Source organism: Lynx canadensis, chromosome B4 (assembly GCF_007474595.2).
Source record: "Lynx canadensis isolate LIC74 chromosome B4, mLynCan4.pri.v2, whole genome shotgun sequence".
Classification (NCBI taxonomy): Eukaryota; Metazoa; Chordata; class Mammalia; order Carnivora; family Felidae; genus Lynx; species Lynx canadensis.
This window is the reverse complement of record NC_044309.1, coordinates 67,967,120-67,988,881: the sequence shown is the minus strand read 5'-3', so window position 1 is coordinate 67,988,881 and position 21,762 is coordinate 67,967,120. Positions and strand designations below refer to the sequence as shown.

At 34.5% G+C, this 21,762-nt stretch overlaps 1 protein-coding gene across 1 annotated transcript in view; it reads right to left on the bottom strand.

Moving 5' to 3' along the window:
- Positions 1 to 21,762, bottom strand: part of CNTN1 (contactin 1) — a 375,068-nt gene that overhangs the window by 121,473 nt on the left and 231,833 nt on the right. Inside the window, 3 exon segments of the mRNA XM_030322283.1 lie at positions 12,538 to 12,713; positions 13,012 to 13,139; positions 18,761 to 18,911. Of these exon segments, the coding sequence (XP_030178143.1) occupies positions 12,538 to 12,713; positions 13,012 to 13,139; positions 18,761 to 18,911 (455 nt within the window).

Below are 21,762 nucleotides of genomic sequence, written 5' to 3'. Positions count from 1 at the left end.
CAGTCTTAGTAAAAATGAAGATAAAGGTTACACAATTTAATGTCAGTTGGGGGTCTTCTTGTGCCCTGAGGTCTAGATTGACTAAAAATCCAGCTTCCAAGATTTCTGAAAATTCTTAGGGTAGGAGAGTATTTTCCTCCTGCTATATTTTTTAGTTATTTTGGTGCCACCAAGGAACACCATACAAGAAATTTAGCTCTTTCTCTATTTTGTCATACAACCTAGTAACACAAGGTACTCTCTAGTAAGGTGGGTTTACTGAATTGAAGATGATGGAATTGGTTGTATCCCACAGGGTGGGGCATATCAACATTAAAAATGATCATTCACTACATATTTCTATTCTTAAAAGTCCTGTTGGCCATATTTTTACTGGGGATTTCACAGTGATTTGACCTTTCCCAGTGCCCTGCCATCTTGCTGGCATGCACTCCTGCTCCCGTCTCTTACTTCTCTCTGTTTTCTCCTGGAAACAGAGAATTATTCTTCTTTCTTCATGTTAATCTGCTTAATTCTACTACGGCTGCTTGGATTGAATAATATCTATCCTTTAAAACCTGAATTTCTGTTCTTAGTTTTTTTCCCCCATTTTTTAAAAATCTCTTAATCCTCAATTCATTTTAATCTGGTTCCCACCTCTTCAACTTATTTTACTTGACTTCTAATAGCATTTGAGCTTTCCTACACACTGAATTTCCAATCATCTAGGACAACACACTTTTCAGAAACTTTGAGGGCATTTTCAATCCTCTTCTTCAACTTCCTTATAATTCAATCATAAATTCTTGAATTTATCCATTCCTCCCATTACTACTATCTCTTTCTTTTTCTAAGCTACCCACATCTCTCACTGAACTACTATGACCTATTAGATCACAACCTCCACCCTTATTCTACTCTATTCTCTTCTCTACTTGGTACCCAGAGTGACCTTTTTAAAATGCAAGTGTGATCAAATCACCCCTCTTTGTAATAATACAACTTATTGAAAGCTTTAAAAATGTTCCTCTTCCTGGAATAAAACCTATATGTGTTATAATGACCAATCTGGTGCCATTTTCTAGAGTCTGTCCAATATTGCAGCTTACTAAGTGCCCCCATTTCACTTACTCTGATCTCCAGGAGAACTTTCCCTTTTTAGGCCCTTAAATGCATCTTGTTCTCTCCCATTCTGGTTCTTCATAGTGTTTCCTCTCCTGGAATGTGATCCCCCTCATTCACCTAAGTAACACTCTCCACTCACCAATACCACTTCATTTCCTCAAGCAAGACTTTCCATTTTCTCTTGTTATATTTTGTCACAGCACCTTTTACCTTATGTCATACAATACATCTCAACTGCAATAAAATATTTGTACAACTGTATGATTAAAGTTGGTTTTCCTGGAGGACTATAGGTTTTATGTGAGGAGGAAACATGCCTGTTTTGTTCATCATTGCATCCTTATGTTATATATGTACAAAGCTGTCTTCTACTGAGACATGATAATTTTTTGAGGAAGGGACTAGATCGTATTTATTATTATATACAAATTAATTATATCTGACGTACAGGGGAAATTCAACAAATATTACACAAATGAATTATTAAATATTATGTAAAATGTTTTTATTAAATTCTTTTAGTAATTTTGTATGACTTCTTCAGGTAAGATAATAATATTATAAGATAAAATAACCAAATTAAGAACAACTATTGCTATCCACATACATGAGAGCAATATATATAATAATATATTTCAAACTAATTTTATTAGGAAATAAAGTTTTAGCACTAACTTACAAATTTATAGAAAAAAATGCAGTTACCATATAAGAATGGAAACCTCTGAGTTTTCCAGCCACTTATATGTGTTATAAAGAATATGGCCTTGTCGGAAGAGAGGTCTGTTATTTTCTCAGCCTCTGGAAGGTAATCTGTATCGTCTTTTTCTGTTTGGGTATCTTGGATGATACTGGATAGACTAACAACATGATTTAGAGTGGGTGTTAGAGACACCTGTATACTTTTAGACTTAGGGTCTAACACTGTCTAGTGACTTAGGTAGTGGCTTTGGTCATGTGGTATCAGTCCAATCTTAAGACTGACATTAACCATATGGTCAATCAAACATGCCTACATGGTTAAGCCCCAGTAAAATCTCTGGATACGAAAACTCAGGTGAGCTACCCTGGTTGGCAATACTCTGTGCACACCGCCACACACGTAGACTGATAAAGTAAAGCATCTTGACTCTACAGAGAGAGAACAATGGAAGTTTTGTATTTCGTATTTTTCCTGGACTCTGCCCTATGCACTTCTTCCATTGGCTTATTTTAATTTGTATTCCTATAACAAACTGACCATAAGTATACTAGCATTCAGGAAGTTCTGTGAGTCCCTTCCAGCAAATCAAAACTGAGGGTGGTTTTGGCAACCCCTGGAACTTGTAGTTCATTTAAGAAATGAAGATGGTCTTGGAAACTGTACCCTTTGTAGTTGGCCTAGTTCCTCATAGTGCCTTACTAAATAGAATTCTTCTGAGAAAGGAGATAAAGAAATACTATGGTATTATTTATAAATACTTTTTAAAAATATTTGAAGTAAGGAGAGAATAAATGTGTGTGTATAGTGAAGGTAGTAATAAATTTTTCTTGAGCTATCATACGGGCCATTATGGCACATTAGCCAAAGTGTATATGTGGTTTACCACTTAGAAATTTCCCAAACCTAAATCAAAAGACCTGCAAAATATAAATGCCCATTCCTTCCTTCCCCTTCCCCCATGAGTAATTTTCTAGTGAGAAAAAATAAAATTATAGTAAAATAATATAATTTAAACACTATATATTTGTAAAGCATACGCTTCAATGTGCTTTCACATTCTTAACAGCACTGTACTGTAATACTAAATATTCAGTAATGGAAGGATATTAAGTAAAATCTTTTTAAGCTATTATGACATAAGATAATAAGGTATATTTGAGAAAACTAATGTTTGCATAAAAAATAAAAAGCAGTTCTATTATATGCTTTCATTATGTGAACTCACTACCCTGTTTGATTCCTATATTTAAACGAAAGCTAATCCTGTTGCTAAACTCACACTATTTCAATGAGTCATGTGATTAGATTGGAATTAAAAAAAAAAACAACACTTCAGAAATATTAAATGTTTTCATTCAACCTCACAATAAAAAATTGAGGGCAGAAAAATAATATAAAAATAAACAAGTTGTGACACCATAATTGCCTTTAGTAAAAAATTTGTATTCTGTATACCTAAATTCTTTTTTTCTTAATAAAATAGCTTTTTCCTCCAGACTCTCAGTTTGAAACATATTGCTGTTTACATATTCAGTTATTTTATTCTCAGAGAAATAATGTGGCATGATTTTTATACTTTTCATGTGTAATGAAAACCGCAAACTATTTTATGTCTTAACATTATATTAAATATATACTATTTTAGAATAAACTCTTTAAAAGTTTTAATTAAAACTATTATAAAAGTTTAATGCTAAAGTAACTTAAATGTCAGCGAGTTTTAAACATTAGGGCTTAGGTAGGTAATGACAGACTTCTTGTATATCATTACCTTATGCTTATAATAATAAGGGATTTTAACATTTATTTTCATTTGCTCTATATTTGGTAAAGGTGTGGCACTGGAATGTCTCAAGAAGGAAAGCAAGGGAAAATATACTATATCATTTCCAATATAGTTGTGTATGTATAAGAGCTTTCCTGAAGTTTTATAAATGGTAATAGCTCTTTCCATACCTCAAGAGAAGCTGAGGTTCTCTGGTCAGCAGAACGCTTACAAAGCAAGTAAAGATCATGGACCTCAGCACATTCTAGCCACAAATTAGATACGAATGCTCTCTATATTTTCACTAAAAAAACCACAGCTTGGCTGAATTACAAAATGCTTCCCTTCATGTGAGGAGAGTTGAATCACATACTGGAAATTGTGATAGCACAGCTCAGGGATGTTCCAAAGTGTATATGTGGTTTACCACTTAGAAATTTCCCAAATTTAAATCAAAAGACTTCCAAAATATAAATGCCCCTTCCCCCCTTCCCCCTCCCCCGTGAGCTAAATCTACAAATTCATCTCTGCAGTATAAATGAATCTGAATTACTAAGATGTAAATTGAATTAATCATCATGAACAAAGAAATAGGTTGTATGGTGCATACAAGGTCTAGATAAAGGCTATATACATATATCAATGAAAATGGCTAAATATCAATGAAAACATCTATTTTGTTCCATTGAAATGCAGAAGGAAGGGGCAGATACAGAAGGTTGAAGGAAAGAATATCCCTTAAAGAGAATGTTCTAGAAACTTAGAAGCAAAAGCTATTAAACATGTTTGATACATGCTATATCTATGAGAGATTAAAGAAATTCTCTTTTTAGTTTTGGCTTGTTAGATTGAAAAAGGCATAACTATAGCAGATGTATCACTGCAACTATAAACTTCAATATCACAATCACCAACACAATTTACAGCCTTAGTTAGGGTTCCATAGGTGTCAGACACTATTATAAATAAATATTCTATGTGTGCAGACTCACTTGCTCTTAACAGCAACTCTGTGAGACAGATACTATTCTTAGTCACATTTCAGGGAAGAGGACACAATACTACTATAACTAAAGCCACTACTATTGCCAGTAGTGATGGAATAGAATTGCTGCTGATAGAACACTTCTGCTGCCACTAATCCTACTATTAAAACCGCACCTGTTAATTGCATTATTGCTGCTGCCACTGTGGCCACTATTCCTGAACTCCTTGGAATATCTGATCTAATTTATTAAGTGACGTTTAGATGTCTGGCAATATGTTTTACGTATATACATTTACATACCTTTCTTATGTAGCTTTTATTATACTCAGGGAGATACTATTTATATTTCCATTTTAAGGACAAGGAATTTGAGATTTTAGTTGAGGGGCTTGTGGAAGCCTCCACAGTTAACACTCATTACTGGTGTTAAACTGTTTCCAAAATTCTAGTTTATGAATCAGACAATGGGATTTAAGTTCACAGTTTTGCAGGTAAAAATGGGTATCTTCTCATAGCAGAAAGAATACAATGCTATTATTTTACATAATTATTTATTAAGTTCTTAAATTATTTAAAGGTCCAAACATGAGAAAATAGAAAGAATACTACCATGGTCACCTGTATACCAACCATTTGATTCAATAATTTTAAATTTACCATACTTGCTTTACCTAATTAGTAGCTAGCTAGCTCTGTCTTTCCTTGTCTCTATATATACAACGTGTCCATCTTTTTGAGTATTTGAAAAATAAATAACTGATATTATCACACTTTCACTCCTCAAAATATTAGATTGGACCTACAAAAATGGTTACTATCTTACATAATTGCCAAACCATTTTCACATGTAACATAATTAACACCAATTTCCTAATATTACTTGGTGTAATATTACCTACCTAATATTCAAGTGTTACTACCTAATATTACTAATATTACTACCTAATATTTAAGTGTTATTGTATGCAATGCTTCAGCATTAAGTTTTAATGTGGAAATTTTTTTAAAGATATGACTTAAAAATATTATGAAAATGAAACAATATTATCATAAAGACTTAAATTAGGGAAGTGGTCTAGGATTATTACTAAGGTAACCAAGTATTTACAGAGTCAATGTAAATATTGTATATCTTTAAATTTGGTTATTTTGATGGCTGAAGTGTCCAATTTTGATCATTTGGACAATTTTATTTACTTTTTTGTTTTGTTTCTTTTTTTAAACACTTAATATTTTCACTTTTTTTTTTAAGAGAGAGCAGGTGAACGAGGGAGAAGGGCAGTGGGGAAGAGAGAGAATCTTAAGCAGGCCCCATGCTTAGCGCAGAGGCCGATGTGGGACTCGATCCCATGACCCTGGGATCATGACCTGAGCCTAAATCAAGAATCAGAGCTCAACTGGCTAAGCCATCCAAGTGCCCCTACAGTTGAAAGTAGCTTGGATATTAATTTGTGTGGTTTCACATCAGTTCCCATTAGCCTTAGGGTTCTTAAGATCTTCAAGGATCACTTGGTAGAAGAAAGGAATCATATGGGAAGTTTTGTGGGACAACAACCTCATCTTCTTGTCTTATTTATTGGGCTTCTGATTTAAATTCTCTTTGCAAAAAGGATTCTGCTGCTAAAAACTTGTTGTTGTTGTTGTTGTTGTTGTTGTTGTTGTTGTTGTTATTTTAAAACTTCTGATGTGGACTAACCTCCTTATATAATAGATGAAAAGCCTGAGGCTCAGAGTGACTGTTTTGACCAAGGACATAGAACTCTGTCAAAGGCAAAACCAGAAAAAACACTCCAGATCTTTAGATACTATTATGTTCTTAAAAACAAAATGAAAAAAATTAGATAGAATTTTTGGAATATGCCAGCTAATGACAAAATAGTGTACTGCTGGTGTGATATAAATAAAACATCAGGGGCGCATGGGTGGCTCAGTCGGTTGAGCGGCCGACTTCAGCTCAGGTCATGATCTCACGGTCCGTGAGTTCGAGCCCCGCGTCGGGCTCTGTGCTGACAGCTCAGAGCCTGGAGCCTGTTTCAGATTCTGTGTTGCCCTCTCTCTGACCCTCCCCTGTTCATGCTCTGTCTCTCCCTGTCTCAAAAATAAATAAAACGTTAAAAAATAAAAATTTAAAAAAAAAATAAAACATCAAAGTCCACAATGTAAAAATTAAAAAATTCTTAAGACACCGAAGGGCTACATGTTTATTTCTTCCTTTTATCTAAATACTTATCATATTTTGCCAGAATAATACCTGCCGTGATGCTTAAGTATGCAAGGAGTTCTATGTAAAACAAAGGGACTTTAACTTTGAATGTATTTCTGGACATTTTCCAAGCCAAGACATTTCTGAAGAACAAAGACTTGTTGCTCTATGTTCTTATTTCCACTTACTTAGCATTGCCATCAACAAATGCTCACTAATGACCAGACTATGGGGTGTTATGCTACAGAATAACCTTAGCTGACATGGTCTCTACACAGGAAGTATAATGTTCTAAAAGAAGCCAGAACATGTATAGACATCTCCCTTTTCATCTCCCCTGACAGTAGTTTCTCAATCTTGGCACTATTGACAATGTGGACCAGATAATTCTCTGTTGTGAGGGAATGTCCTCAGCATTATAGGATGTTTAACAACACCTGTGCTAAACAGATGCCCATAATACATAGCCCTTCCCTCCTCCCCATAGTGGTGACAACCCAAATTGTCTCCACAAACGGCCAAAGTCCCCTGGGGAGGAAAATCGCTCCCAGTTTAAAACCACCACTTCAGGGCTTGCATCATTTTGTGGTGCCTGCTGGTCTTCTGCTCTAAAGCAGTCCTTGCCTGGATGATGGCCCAAACTTTCTTTTCTCCTCCAACCTTTACCCCCCCAATTCTGGACAATCGTCACCTTCTTGCTGAGCAGTAACAGAGAACCAATAACATTTTTATTGTCATTCCTTCCTCCTCTCTCTCCCTCTCCTCCTCCGCCCCTCTACCTTTGGATATGCAGAAGAAAATTTCTGTTCAAATTCATAACATATTCTAGTATGGAACACATAGGTCTTAAATTTAAGCACCATGATGTTACATGTTCAGTATAATTAATATTTTCTTTTAAAAGGAAAACCTGAGGATAAGAAGTCTGTCCTCCTGTGTTTTGAATGGTGTTGTATATACAAGCAGAACAAATGCACACCCACACACCTGCAAACACACACTACACCTATCTACCTAAAGGAGATCAGAAAGAATTGCCTACAACTACAAAGACCACCAGAAACCATGCAGACTTGATTTACAATGTATTGCAAAGTTTGCTAATAGTATAGGGAAAGTGAAGTAATTTGGATAAACCTGAGTGAATGTAAAAAGGTTCATTTAACACAATGATAGAATAAATTGGGAGTTGAACAGCACTGCCTTATAGTGCTTTGAACAATGGGAGGTGGGTATTAACCAGTGGATGAGAATCCGAAGTGGTGAAGGCCACGGGGTCTGCGGTCAGAGCACCTTGGTTTCAAATCCTCCCTGTCACCAACAAGTGGTGTGAGGACTTTGGACAAGTTACTCAATCTTTCTGATCCTCAGTTTCTTCACGTTGAAAGTTAAGAAAAATCAAATAATATATGTTTCCTAGAGGATTGCTATGAAGATCAATGGAGAAACACATGAAAAACATTTAACCCAATGCTGGCCAAACAGGAAGCACTCAATAAATGTTAACCATTCCCTCAGCAAGGAAATAGCTAGAACTTTTTGCTTCAGATTAGGTATCCAGTGCAGCAGGAGTGTAAGAATTAAAGTATGAAAAATTGAAACCTGTAAGCTGAAAAAAACTATGCAGCAAAACCCTCTGGAAATTTCAGTGCGGAATGATTGCCCTCTATGCAGAGTATTAGTAACTGCTTACAATCTGCCAGAACTTGTGTCAAGTGCTTCGTAGGCATTCTTTCATGGAATCATCCCAAAATACTAGGAAGCACCAGTTTCACAAACCCAGTGAAGCAACCTGAATCAAGTAAGTGAATTATTAAAAAAATTTTACAGAGATGGAAATCTGAAAGTTTAGAGAGGTTTAATCACTGGCTCAGGGTCACACAATAAGAAGTGACAAAATGAAGCCTAGACCCCAGGACTGGTTGTGGCAGAGCCTCTGAACAATTCAGATGCTATTAATGAATTCAAACCATATACATAATAACTTATTGCCAAATTTCAATTTTAACATTTATTTGTATTAAGAGAAACAGGAAGAAGATATTAGAGTGGCAATACCTAGAATTGGAAAGTTCCAACTCATGCGGTTAACTAAGATAATGGCTCGGACAGGAAGGCGTTGTCAAATATTTGAAAGAAAATGACTCAAAGTAGATGTCAAAACTTAGATGGTTATTGAAAAAAAGTAACTTCCGCAGATCAGACACCACCGTGGGAGAGGCATAAAATGGTATGTTAAATAGGTTTTTAAAATTTTTTTGGTGGATAGTTTTAAGTCCTTTCAGGAACAAAAGGGAATATAAATTAAATTGATAAGTGAAATGACTCTGCCTTTTATACTTACTCTAAGGCAGTAAGCAGCTATTTCACTGGAAAATAAAAATAAAAGCCATTTTATAATTGGGCTTGAAAAATTTATTTATTTGTCACATAACTTTGATAGAATAAAAGAATGCCAGATAAATTGCTTATAAGCTTATTGTATTCAAGCTTCAATTTTTAAAATTTATGATTCATATATATAATTCTTAATATCCTTCTATGCATAAGTTCAAATGAAACATTTACTGAACCTGATTATATAATAATATAATGCTGAGTGACTCTTTATGGAATGAATGAAAGAATAAATGACATAGCAGGTAAATTAGATATTTAAGTTATTTTTTTCTATAATCAGTATGAAGTGTTTCCACACAGCTTTAAAATTAGTATCTATCTATCTATCTATCTATCTATATATATATATATAAATATATATATACATATTTTTAATAATCAATTCAACAGAGTTTTGCATGAAGTAGGATCATTAAATGTAATGGCGATGTAATTTTTACTTTTTTTGTGAGTTCACTATAAATTCTTAAAAGAAATGCACCTTGGGGAGCCTGGGTGGTCAGTCTGTTAAGTGACCTACTCTTGATTTCCACTCAGGTCATGATCTTATGGTCCCTGAGATGCAGCCCTGCATGGGGCTCTGCACTGACAGCACGAAGCATGTTTGGGATTCTCTCCCTCTCTCTCTCTGCACCTCCCCCTCCCTCTCTCTCTCTCTGCACCTCCCCCTCCCTCTCTCAAAATAAAAATAAATAAACTCAAAAAAAGAAATGCACCTCTTGAAAATATACTTTTTTCCTGATAACTATATGAATATAATTGAAAAAATATAAAGTAGAATTTTTTAAAATTACCTATAATCGCATATATTAGACCTAAGTATGGGAAAATGTTTAATTTCATAAACCTTCAAGTCCCAATTATTCCAGGCTGTGAAATTTGAAAACTTATGCAAGGTTGCCACATTGTGGTCACAGTGGAGAATAGCAAGCTAAAATCAAAGCATCGTCATTGATTTGACATTGAATAAAATTTCTTATTGAAACTAAATTGGAAAATACAACTTAGTTTCTGGAAATTAAAACCTTAAATTTTGGTTTACATATTCATTCTTCATTAATTATGACTTCTGATATTAATTTTTAGCAATTAAATTTATTAAAACGAATGATGATGATGACATCGTTTTTGATAGCTATGAAAACATTTACATTTGAATTTTAAACTCACAGGGTGCCTCTAATTGATTTTGGATCAGTGCCTGTGTTTATCTTATTCAGTGTTTTATTCACCCTAGTGTCTATCCCTGTTCCTGCTTTTGGTATGTGCCCAGTACAATATTTTAAATGAACAAAAATGATATTCACTGATTAAAATGCTGCCAGAATCAAATAAAATATCAACACATTATTTAAGACCCCCCCCCAAAATGATGTACTGACACATTTGCCCATGCAATTTGAATAATCAACAAACGCAGTCAGCAATGTCCCTTCCTTTGTATTCCCTCACTACGCTTGAGGTAGGAAGGGCCACTCCTTCTGACGCGGTCTGTCAATGCATCCAGCAGCAATTACCAGTCATTAGCATGATCTACTAAGAGGGGGATCAAACACATATGGTGTTTTTACTCAAACTTCGTGTTGTACGTTTAGCAGTGAAGTCTGACTTTGAAGTTGGCTTTAAAGTAAGTAAGTAAGTAAGTAAGTAAGTAAGATATTTGTTTAGCTCATTTTTTCCCCTGAAAATGAGTGAAAACTGAGTAGCATTCACCTTACTTGCAAAATTAAACACAATTTGAGGAAATTACTAAAGATATCAGTGCTTCTTTTACTCATATTGGGAACAGGTATGAGTAAGCATACCAAAATATTTTTCAGAAACATAAGAAGAGATATCATATAAGGAGTATAATGTTAAAATAGTCCCCTGTTGTTATTTTCTAAAGTGTAAGTTTTGTTCTGACAATGAAAGACAATCAGCAGGTTTACAGTAAATTTCTACTCATAGCTAGAGCTGTTAGATTTGCAGTTAATATGTAGAAAGCATACATACTGATTATTGCATTGATAGTAGTTTTATGAATCTATCTAATAAGAATTTAAGAAGAAATGTTTTCATCTAGTTAAAAATCAGTCTCACTCAACCTGGTTGAATGCTTGTTTGGCTTTTTAAAGTGTAAAGTTCTAGAATTTTTTTAAAAGCTAGACAATTTGAAAGCATGCTATTATATGTACATATCAATTTTAAGATTTCATAGGACTTTAAAAATCCCACATATTCCATGGAGTTAATTCAAACTTTTATTTATATATTGATAATTAACTTCTAAAATTAAAATTAGTTTTCTTCACTAAGCATATGTTCTAAAGAGGTTTTTAGTTCCTTAACAATAGCATTTCTAGGAACAGACAGGAACAGTGGCCAATTTATCTTTTATATATAACTGACCCTTGAACAATACGGGGGTTGGGGGCACTATACCCCTGCACAGTTGAAAATCCATTATAGCTTTGACTCCCCAAAAACTTAACTACTAAGAGCCGTCCATTGACCAGAAACTTTAGTAATAGTTAAACGGTCAATTAACACATATTTTGTATGTTGTATCATATATTGTATTCCTATTATAAAGCAAGCTAGAGAAAAGAAAATGTTATGAAGAAAATCATAAGGAAGAGAAAATACATTTATGTACTGTACTTATTGAAAACATCCACGTGTAATTGGACCTAGCAGTTCAGACGCCATGTGGTTCAAGGGTCAACTGTTCGCTGTAACACAGACAGTCCTATCTTACACCAGCGATGTTCCTATGCAAGTCAGTATTCCTGCATTACTTACCAGTCCTTTCCCTTTATTTTCTTTATTTCTACACAGGGACACCACTATTTGTACTTATAGGACTAGTGCCATGTATGATTTCCTATTCTTAAAATACAGCCATTTAACCCTTCTAAAAATCACATGACTATTTCCTCAAACCCTCCCATATACATATTTTGCCTATTTCTTACCCTCAGAGAATAAGAGAAATGCCTTAAAGTCATCATTATAACAAAGGATAAGCTCTACGCTCTTACCTTATTTAAAATTATTATGAAGGCACTACAACCAAGAGTACAGATACAATGAGGTATAGTACACAGCAATATCACAATGATATTGTAATGAAAGGAAAAATGAACCTAAAGCCCAATGAATATGTATTGATTAATATCTCTACCAGAATACTTACAGCCAGCCATTTTTGAAAAGGTTCAACAGTGGTACAGGTAATATAAGTAAACCACTAAAAGCTTTTTTTTCTTTTTCTTTTTTTTTTTTTTTTGCTTGTTTTTCAGTCTCGTATGAATGATTAGAGTAAAAGGAGTTGCAGTGCAGACACATAGGGGTCAATGGAATGTTAATAAGATGAAACTTAAAACACATACCATAAAATTCCGCTGGTAATGAATGTTCTCTTTGTTAAAATCGATCACATAGCCATTGAAGGACCAAATAAATGTGAGATCCAGGGCGGGATCAAAGGACGCAGCACACTGCATGGTAGCATTTTCTCCAACAGTAATATCAGCATTAATTGGGGCCAATATAATTCGCGTGGGATCTACACATTGGAAAAAAAAGAATAAAGCACAATTCAAGAAAACATTAGATATCATATTATCTGGCAGTTTCAAAGAATAAAAGGTACTACATTTTTATTTCTCTGAACAAAGGGAGAAAGATGTTTTCAGATTCAAATTCTAGGAACAATTTCATTAAGCAAGAGATTTGCCCAATAGGGTTTTGAAATGGAAACTTATCAATACATGGACTGTCTTTGTGAATCATGTCTTATACTATATTAGAAACTAAGTACTATGAAACTAGAAAAAATTAATATTGATCAAATGGTTTCTTACCTGTAATAACAAGAGTGCCAGTGTTATTAGCCCTCCCTCTATTATTTTCTGCAAAGCATGTATAGATACCTCCATCATTTCTTGTAATGTTATTTATTTCCAAGCTGCCGTCTTCCCAAATGAGTATTCTATTCAAATGAGAGAAACACATTCTTCACAAAACTAATTTAATAAACATTTTACTATTCTGTCTTAGATTACAAACACTAGGTTTTGATCATTACAATTTATACAAATTACTCGACAGTAACATTTTCTAAAGATGAAACATTCTAGCCTTTGTTTATACTATTTTTTCCAGCATTGACCAATTGCTTTAGAAAGCCATCTTCATCTTTTTCTTGGACTATTGCAGTAGTCTCTAACCGGCCTCCTGCTTCTACCCTTGCCTGTCTCTAGTCTCTTTTCCACATGTCAGTCAGACATGAAGACATAAGTGACATAAGTCACACCATGTCACTCTTCCTCTCAGTGAGATCACTCTGTAGCTCAGCTCCCTCCAGTGATTTTCCATCTCACTCATAGTAAGAGACACAGTCCTTTGATTGCCCTTTTAGTCCCTGGGCAATCTCAAAGCTTTTGCACTTTGGAACCTTCAACAAAGCTTTGCTTAATAATTCTAGCTAGCATTGCATGCTGCTGTCCAGGCACCCTCTCCAACCCATCCCTCCTCTAAGATTTTCTCTCCTAATATTCATGCCGTCACACATACTTCAGTTACTTATTAATCTATCCTTCCAATAGCTGGTAACATTCCCATGCCAGGAATTTTTTATCTGCTTTGCTTGTGGCCCTGTCTCCAGCAGGTAATACATCTGTTCATTCATTCATTCATTCATTCATTCATTCATTGGAAAAAGAAAATCTATGTGCCAGGAATTTAGAAGAATAAGACACTAATTACTGATTAGGAAGTCAATCAACCTTTTCTTGAATGAATGCACTTCATGGAGTTTAATTGAAGCAAATGGTTTTTCATATACTGCCATAAAATGACTTAAAAACTGCTGTGGAACAGCCTCAAACCAGTCAAACCAGTCATAGGCCTGAAATGAATGAGCCCAGGTCTTCCAGAAATGTGACCTCAGGACTTCAATTTGGACTTTTTAAAAAATATATATAATTTATTGTCAAATTGGTTTCCATACAACACCCAGTGCTCATCCCATTAAGTGTCCTCCTCCATGCCCATTACCCACTTTCCCCTCTCCCCTAACCCCCATCAACCCTCAGTTGTTCTCAGTCCTTAACAGTCTCTTATGGTTTGGCTGCCTCCCTCTCTGTAACTTTTTTTCCGCCTTCCCCTCCCCGCATCTTCTGTTAAGTTTCTCAGGATTCGCATATGAGTGAAGACATATCTGTCTTTCTCTGCCTGACTTATTTCACTTAGCATAATACCCTCCAGTTCCATCCACGTTGCTGCAAATGGCCAGATTTCATTTTTCCTCATTGCCAAGTAGTATTCCATCATATATGTAAACCACATCTTCTTTATCCATTCGTCAGTTGATGAACATTTAGGCTTTTTCCATAATTTGGCTATTGTTGAAAGTGCTGCTATAAACATTGGGGTAACATGTGCCCCTATTCAACTCAGACTTTAAAGTTAGCACAGACTATCATTTCCACAGCTACGGAGGAATGCAAAAATATTTTTTAGTAATGTTTAAAGAAGGATATTCTAAAACCTTCCTTATTAACAGCTTCTGTAACAGATTAATATTTAGGAAAGTCTTCTTTCAATGGAACCTAAATCTTTCATACTAACAACCTAAACCTATTCCCTCTGTCTGCCTCTTCCTCAGAGACTAGAGACTATAAAAACTCATTACATATAACTATATTGTATTTAACTTGTATATTTATTTAAAAACTTTACTATGCTATATAATACTTTGCATTTTGATTCAATATCGAATTGCCTATCATTAGATTTTCACTTTCCTGAATGTACCATTTCAAAAACCTTAATTTATCTCTGAAGCTTGGTAGAGCACATGCCAACAATTATCCATCTATTCCACCTTAAGGGCGGAGCTTGATAAAGCAAAAACACCATATATCTACCTTATTAAGAAAATGCCAAATTTTCTTAATGCATTTCCACATAAGAAAATGCCAAAAAATTCCACCAATAATACATTCCAAGATTTCCTTTTGCCTCTTTATCCAGTTCCAACTTAAATTTATTTCAGAATACTTTCTTTTCCTTGAAGAGAAACTGTAGTTTCAAAATAATATAACCTTAAAAGTAACTATTTGGTACTGCAGAAGCTTTGGCATGTGCCTCTAAGTTCTCCACTGTAAGAAGTATAATGGATCCACACAGCTGTTGCACTCAGAAATCCATCACTGTGCATGAGCCAAGGCTGGTCTCAGCCAATGACAACCTGAGAGGAATGTAAAGGCAAACCTGTTTCTAGGAGACATCAGATTCTTAGGGGCAGTTTGAGCTGGAGGACTCTCCAGTGGCCTCACCATACTCAGATCTGCCCTGAAATCTGAGTCATTTCCTTGGGCCTTCCTTCCTGCCCTCCCTTTCTCCTTCATCTGGCATCAGTCCTGCATCTTGGTCAGATGGTTGTCCAAACCTCTACCCAGTGCCCTCTCTATTTTCCCATGTAGGCACTGCCATTAATAAATCTCCTGAATACTTACTCCTATATTGGCACCTGCTTCTCCAGAATCATATTAACAAGGACCAACATTAATGTGCCACACTTTTTTTTTCACTAAAATCTAATGTGAGCCCTTAGCCAATGTTCCACTGCACTATCATTTAATTATTTTGCAAATGAAGCTATGAAAATTATAGCCAATATGCAATGGAAAGAACAACAGTAATAATTCTTTCTAGAATCCACACTATTATCCTGTTTTCTCACATTAGCTCTCAGTTAACCTTTGGTATATCCAAAGTATATTCTTCTTTATGTCACTCATTTCACCTATTATTTCAGGCACTTATTTTGTGACACTAAAATTAATTTTTGGTAAGGATTACCATGGTAAGTTAACTTGATTTTTCTCTAATAATGGTCCCTATTTTTTTAATACATTTTTGGTTTATTTATTTATTTTAACAGAGACAGCATGAGTATGGGAGGGGCAGAGACAGAAGGGGAGAGAGAGAGAGAGAGCAGCAGAGAGAGAGAGAGAGAGAGAGAGAGAGAGAGAATCCCAAGCAACTCTGCACTTCCAACTCAGAGCCTGATGCAGGGTTCAAACTCATGAAACCCGAGTCGAAACCAAGAGTCGGACCCTTAACTGACTGAGCCACCCAGGAGCCCCTAATGGTCCCCATTCTTAAATCAATGCAGATTAAACTCTAGTGATCTTATCCTTATTTTCAGATAATCTGATATGGATAAGCAGTCCAATAAACTAGGAACTACTTGGTCTTTAATAAATTAGTCACTCACTTTTGCCAAAATTACCCCAGGATAACCTTCATTTTACTTGTTAATTGCTAAAGAATACTAACTCTAGAGAAGAAAAGAATTTTGGAGTTGCTCTCACATAAATGGCTCAGATAAAGATCACTTTAGAGCTGATAGCAGTCCATTAAATATGAAATGAACAACTACAAATAAATTCTGTTGTAAACTGTATATCATTTAGCTCCAAGTAAAATCATACAATTGAGAACCTAATTACAATTTATCAAGATTTATGTTTCTTCTCTACTGATAGGAAATATCACATAAACCATTTTACAAGCCACTAATCAAGTGTGGCTAACTGTAATGTGGAACCATTTTCTGTGGTTTATTAATCAGAATGAGATTACAGTTATGCTGAAAGACAGTTATTCAGGTGCTCCTTGAATATTATTTTTAAACAGAAATGTTTTATTTCTCTAAAACCAATTTATTAGTTGAATTTTTCTTAATGCATACTATCTTACCACATTGAACTTTAGTTTTATGTAAAATACTGTATCTATTATAAAATGGTGCTTATAATCTGAAAAATTAATGGATTAAAGCAGTGAGCAAAAATTGGATTTATAGAGTCTTTTGTCAAGAAGTAATACAACTTGATTCAAAGACTAAAAATATTCTGACAAGATTAAAATGGTAAGATTTTAGGAGCTAGAACACATGTTGATATTTAGGAAAATATCCTTTTTCTTTTCCTTTTTTGAACACATGTTGATATTTAGGAAAAACAAGGCCATGAAACCAGGTTCTGAGAAATCCTTGGTCAGAAAGGCTCATGACATTGGTCCTCATCAGAATCAGAGCAAGATTTTTTTCATTTAGGGGAGAAAGTTAGTGGCGGGGGTGGGGAGGCTGAGGGGGATGCTGTGCCACAAGTTTATTGCAGGGGTAACTAACTACCTAGATAAGGGACTTACCCTTTGGTCACAGTCTCTGCATTGCTCACTCTCTGATCATTAATGTTTCAGCAGAAAATTGAACAAATTAATTCTTCCTTTAACACTGATTCTGCTAGCATCATTTTGCTAAGGTCTTAATAAATCTTAGTTAAATCTATTCATTTTAAAAGTTAACGTGCTTGTGGAAATAACTACTGACCCTGTGCACTCCCTACCATCCCCCACCCCCCATCTCGATCTCTGTCCCATACACAGCCACACTTGTGGCCATCCTAATAAGAGAACTGTGTTGGCATATGTTCATTCCATGTCAATATGACCCAAGTTGAAGTTTCAGTTTGGAGATTATGAACATACTTTCAAAAGTTTACTTTAACCATTCCAGGCTTCAGATACATCAAAATAGAGATAATAATAACCATCTTACCTACTTTTTAAATTATTATTGTGAAGAAGATCTGTCTTATGCACTTTTGCTAGAATATTCTTTTTGAATGCAAAAAGTACATTTTTTTCTCCTTTATTTAAGTCTTTAACAGATTTGGTTACTCAAAGATGGGGTCGAAGCCCCCTAGCCTAGAAAACATTATTGATGAGCTGGATTACTACATCTTATCTCTTAAAACTCTTCTCCACTTTCTCCTAAGGGAAAAACCTCAGAAACCTAAGAATTCTTAAATTCTTCACCATCCTATACTCTCTGCCTCAGAGCCCTTGTACATACTCCTTTCATTGCCTATATTTCTTTCTCCCCCACTTTCACATCCCATTTCCTATCCTGACTTTCTTTTCTCCATACTCAATATTACCTTATCTTCTTCTAGTACATTTATAGAAACCATTCAGTGTGGCTTTTAAATAAATATTATGAAGTCACATGCTTTATATTTTATCCTAAAGCTACCAAAACATTGGTAATCGTTTACTTGTTAGGAAGGTGAGAAATTCCAATTTATTTTAAAAGGTGGGAAGGGGTGATTTATTCTTTGAAATGTACCTTTATATTTTTTCTACTGAAATATTTAATGGGCTAACTTCATAAAACTAAACCAAATATAAATGGATACAGAAGTCCTTGTTAGGGGAAAAGTAAGTCAGAGATCCTATTTTATTTCCCATTGTTCATTTTTCCCCCCCTGAGGACTTGGGCAATTTACCAAAAGTCCCTGAGTCTCAATTTTCTAAATTTCTTATAAATTACAGAAGCCTAAAAATTGAACCTTGATTATCACAGATAATAACAGCGAAGGGTAAGTATTTCTTACTTTTGTTTATCTTAGAATTACAGTGCCTTCTGCAGAGGAAAGTTAGAACAACCAACATTTACATAAGTCCTCTTTAAAGTCCTCTTTAAATGAACTTGGCCAAATAGTTCATTGCAATTGGATTTCTAGTTTCCGAACTGACCTGCTGCTATTGACGAGCCACTCTGTCCCTTTACTCCATGAGAATTTTGGCTTGGGTGCTGCTTTAGGTTTGCATTCAATTATGACCCTTCCTCCCTTAGCAGCTAAGATCTTTTTCTTCATAGGATTCATTTCAAAAGTTGGAGCCAAAGCTAAAAGGAAACAAATGATTATTTTTCTCTTTCACTAAAAAGGGAAAATAAAACATTTCTTCTATAGCATCTTTTATTCTTTTGATTAACAATCAACAGAAAACATTAATCCCACCAAATATTATCAGATATGACCATAAATATTTCATACCTAGTATTCATACATTTTTTTACTTAGTAACTTAACTGAGGTATATTTTACTTATAAAATTCACCCATTTTAAATGTATAAATTTTGCTGTTAACAGAATTAATTATTATGAATTTTAGTCACAATCAATTGCTATATACATATTTACCTTGAAGGTAACATCCAATTTAATTATTTTGACTTAATTGCACAAAGGAAGTTAGGTGGAAGACTGGAGTTATATTGAGCATCATTATTAATATCGACATATGGTCATAATTAATACCCTCAACCATACTTTGAATGACCTGTCTCCAGTGTACAAATGAGAGAACTGATATCTATTAAGATTATATAATTTGCCAAAGATGCCATAGGCAGTATCAGGTAGGATTCACAATTGAATCTTTTTCCTACTGATTTGCCAGCATCCTCTTTTAATTAAACAATATGATTCCCCCTTCACTATGCAAACATTTCTTGAGCACCAACTGTTTGCAGACGCTCTGATGCCAAAATGAACATATGTCTTATGTCTGCCTTCAGACCTACCTGCAAACATCCATGGGAGTGATGGATGCAATTAATTGAAGGGTACATGATCCACCTATAGTTTCTCCTTATGTCAAAGTACATAGCTTACGAAAAACAGGATATAGAGCCTCTTAAAAGGTTACTTCAGTGATGACGCGCTCTATTTTTCTTTAGGTCTCCCACATCTGGCTCATTTCTCAATTTCCTTGTATTCTAGCAGAATTCTTGGCGGAGGGGGCATCCATTTATTTCTATACATCCAGTCTCTGTATGTAACTGTGTCCATTCTGTAGGCTTTTCCAGGCCCAAGTATATCTTTGTCCAGATATTAGCTGGTCATCTGCTAGTCCTGTGACTCTCAAATTCTATTTGTACATCAAAATAATGTGATGATCTTGGTAAAATGTTGATTAAGTAGGCCTGGTGTGGACCTGAGATTCAGCACTTCTAACAAGCTCTCAGGTGTTGTTATTGCTGCTGCTGCTCTGTGGGACACACTTTTATAGCAAGGATTTAGTTTATCCCATTGTTCTTTTGGTCTGAGTTTTGATAACTGACAATAAACAAATAAGTAACCAACCAACTTGTGTTGTACACCTAACTCCGTGTGTAGAATTTTGTAAAGGCTCAATAAATATTCTGGGTGACATATTGCTTGTCAAATAGGAAAGAAAATTTAATGGAATTATATTTTAAAAATCTAAATCCATTTAGAAAATTAGAATTTTTCTTGAGTCTGAGTTTTAATGAAAAAAGTTGATTTCATACAGTTGCTTAAATGACTTCATACTTATCCAGTATTTGAATTTATAGTGAAAGAATCCAAACTATGTTCCTACATATTTTAGAAGTGGGAAAATGAGGGAATATTTGTCCCCAAACTAAGAAGACATGCATGTTGTTTTTTTTTTTTTTTTTTTTTTTTTTTTTTTGTCTATCATTCTTTACTGTGTCTATTAAAAAGAAGAGTATCTGGTGTAGAATAAGTTCCCAAAAAATATTTGGTGGGTGAATAAATGAATTACCTAGATAGAAAATGAATATATATAGAGAGAAGCATTGTTTCTAAAGCTAATAAACAAAAATTGATTCAAACAAATATAAAGATGCCCAGAAACATTACTATAAGGCTGAAAACACTCAAGCAGTTTGTTTAATAAAAGCCATTAAAATACTGATAAATTTTGTGCTTGAATATGGAGAGATCTTTCATCCTGAGCTGTTGAATTTTCTTATTATTTTGTAACATAGAACGATAAATAAATTTTAACAAAAAATAAAAAGCTAACATTTGGAAAAACATTCAAAGTCACCTCATATCTTGTATAAGAGTCAAAACAATTTTATTGTATTTCATAATAAAGTAATATGGTATGAAGCCTGAGCCTGAATGTTTGTTTGATACCCAAATAAAGTAGATTAAAAATATCAGCAAAGAATTTTTACCTTGGAGGGAATAAATGGAATATGATCTTCAGCATTATAAAAAGAGACAGGGAAAATTAAAATTAAGAAGGCCTCAACTCTTCTTAAAGTTAGTTTTTCATATTCTTTCATATTTTTTAGTGTTAATTTATAGTGATAGCAATAATTTTTTAAAATTTTTTTAATATTTATTTATTTTTGAGAGAGACAGAGACAGAATGCGAGTTGTTAGGGGCAGAGAGAGAGGAGACACAGAATCCGAAGCAGGCTCCAGGTTCCGAGCCGTCAGCACAGAGCCCGACGCGGGGCTTGAACCCACAGAGCTGTGAGATCATGACCTGAGCCAAAGTCAGACACCCAACTGACTAAGCCACCCAGGCACCCCTGATAGCAATATTTTAAAGAATTTCCCTTTGGTGTAGCAATAATAAAATAGGCCACACTTTATAGTCACGCCTTTATCTTTTTGGTAATCAGTTGTAGAAGACAAAGCCTGGCTACATCTAGATTCATTACTTATAACATGACTAAAGCTGATGACAGCTAATTAAAATAAAATGAAAAGGACATATTACAGTAAGGCCTTAATTAAAGTAGTTGTAATGAAAGTAAGGAGAATGTGAGATTTATGGGGTAACATTGAGAAATTTAGTAGATGTGATAGAAAGAAAAGATGTAATGAATTATGTCATTCTATAGAACAGACTTTTTCAGGATAAGGTGAGTGAGAAATAAGGATTATAGCTTCAGACACGCTAAGTC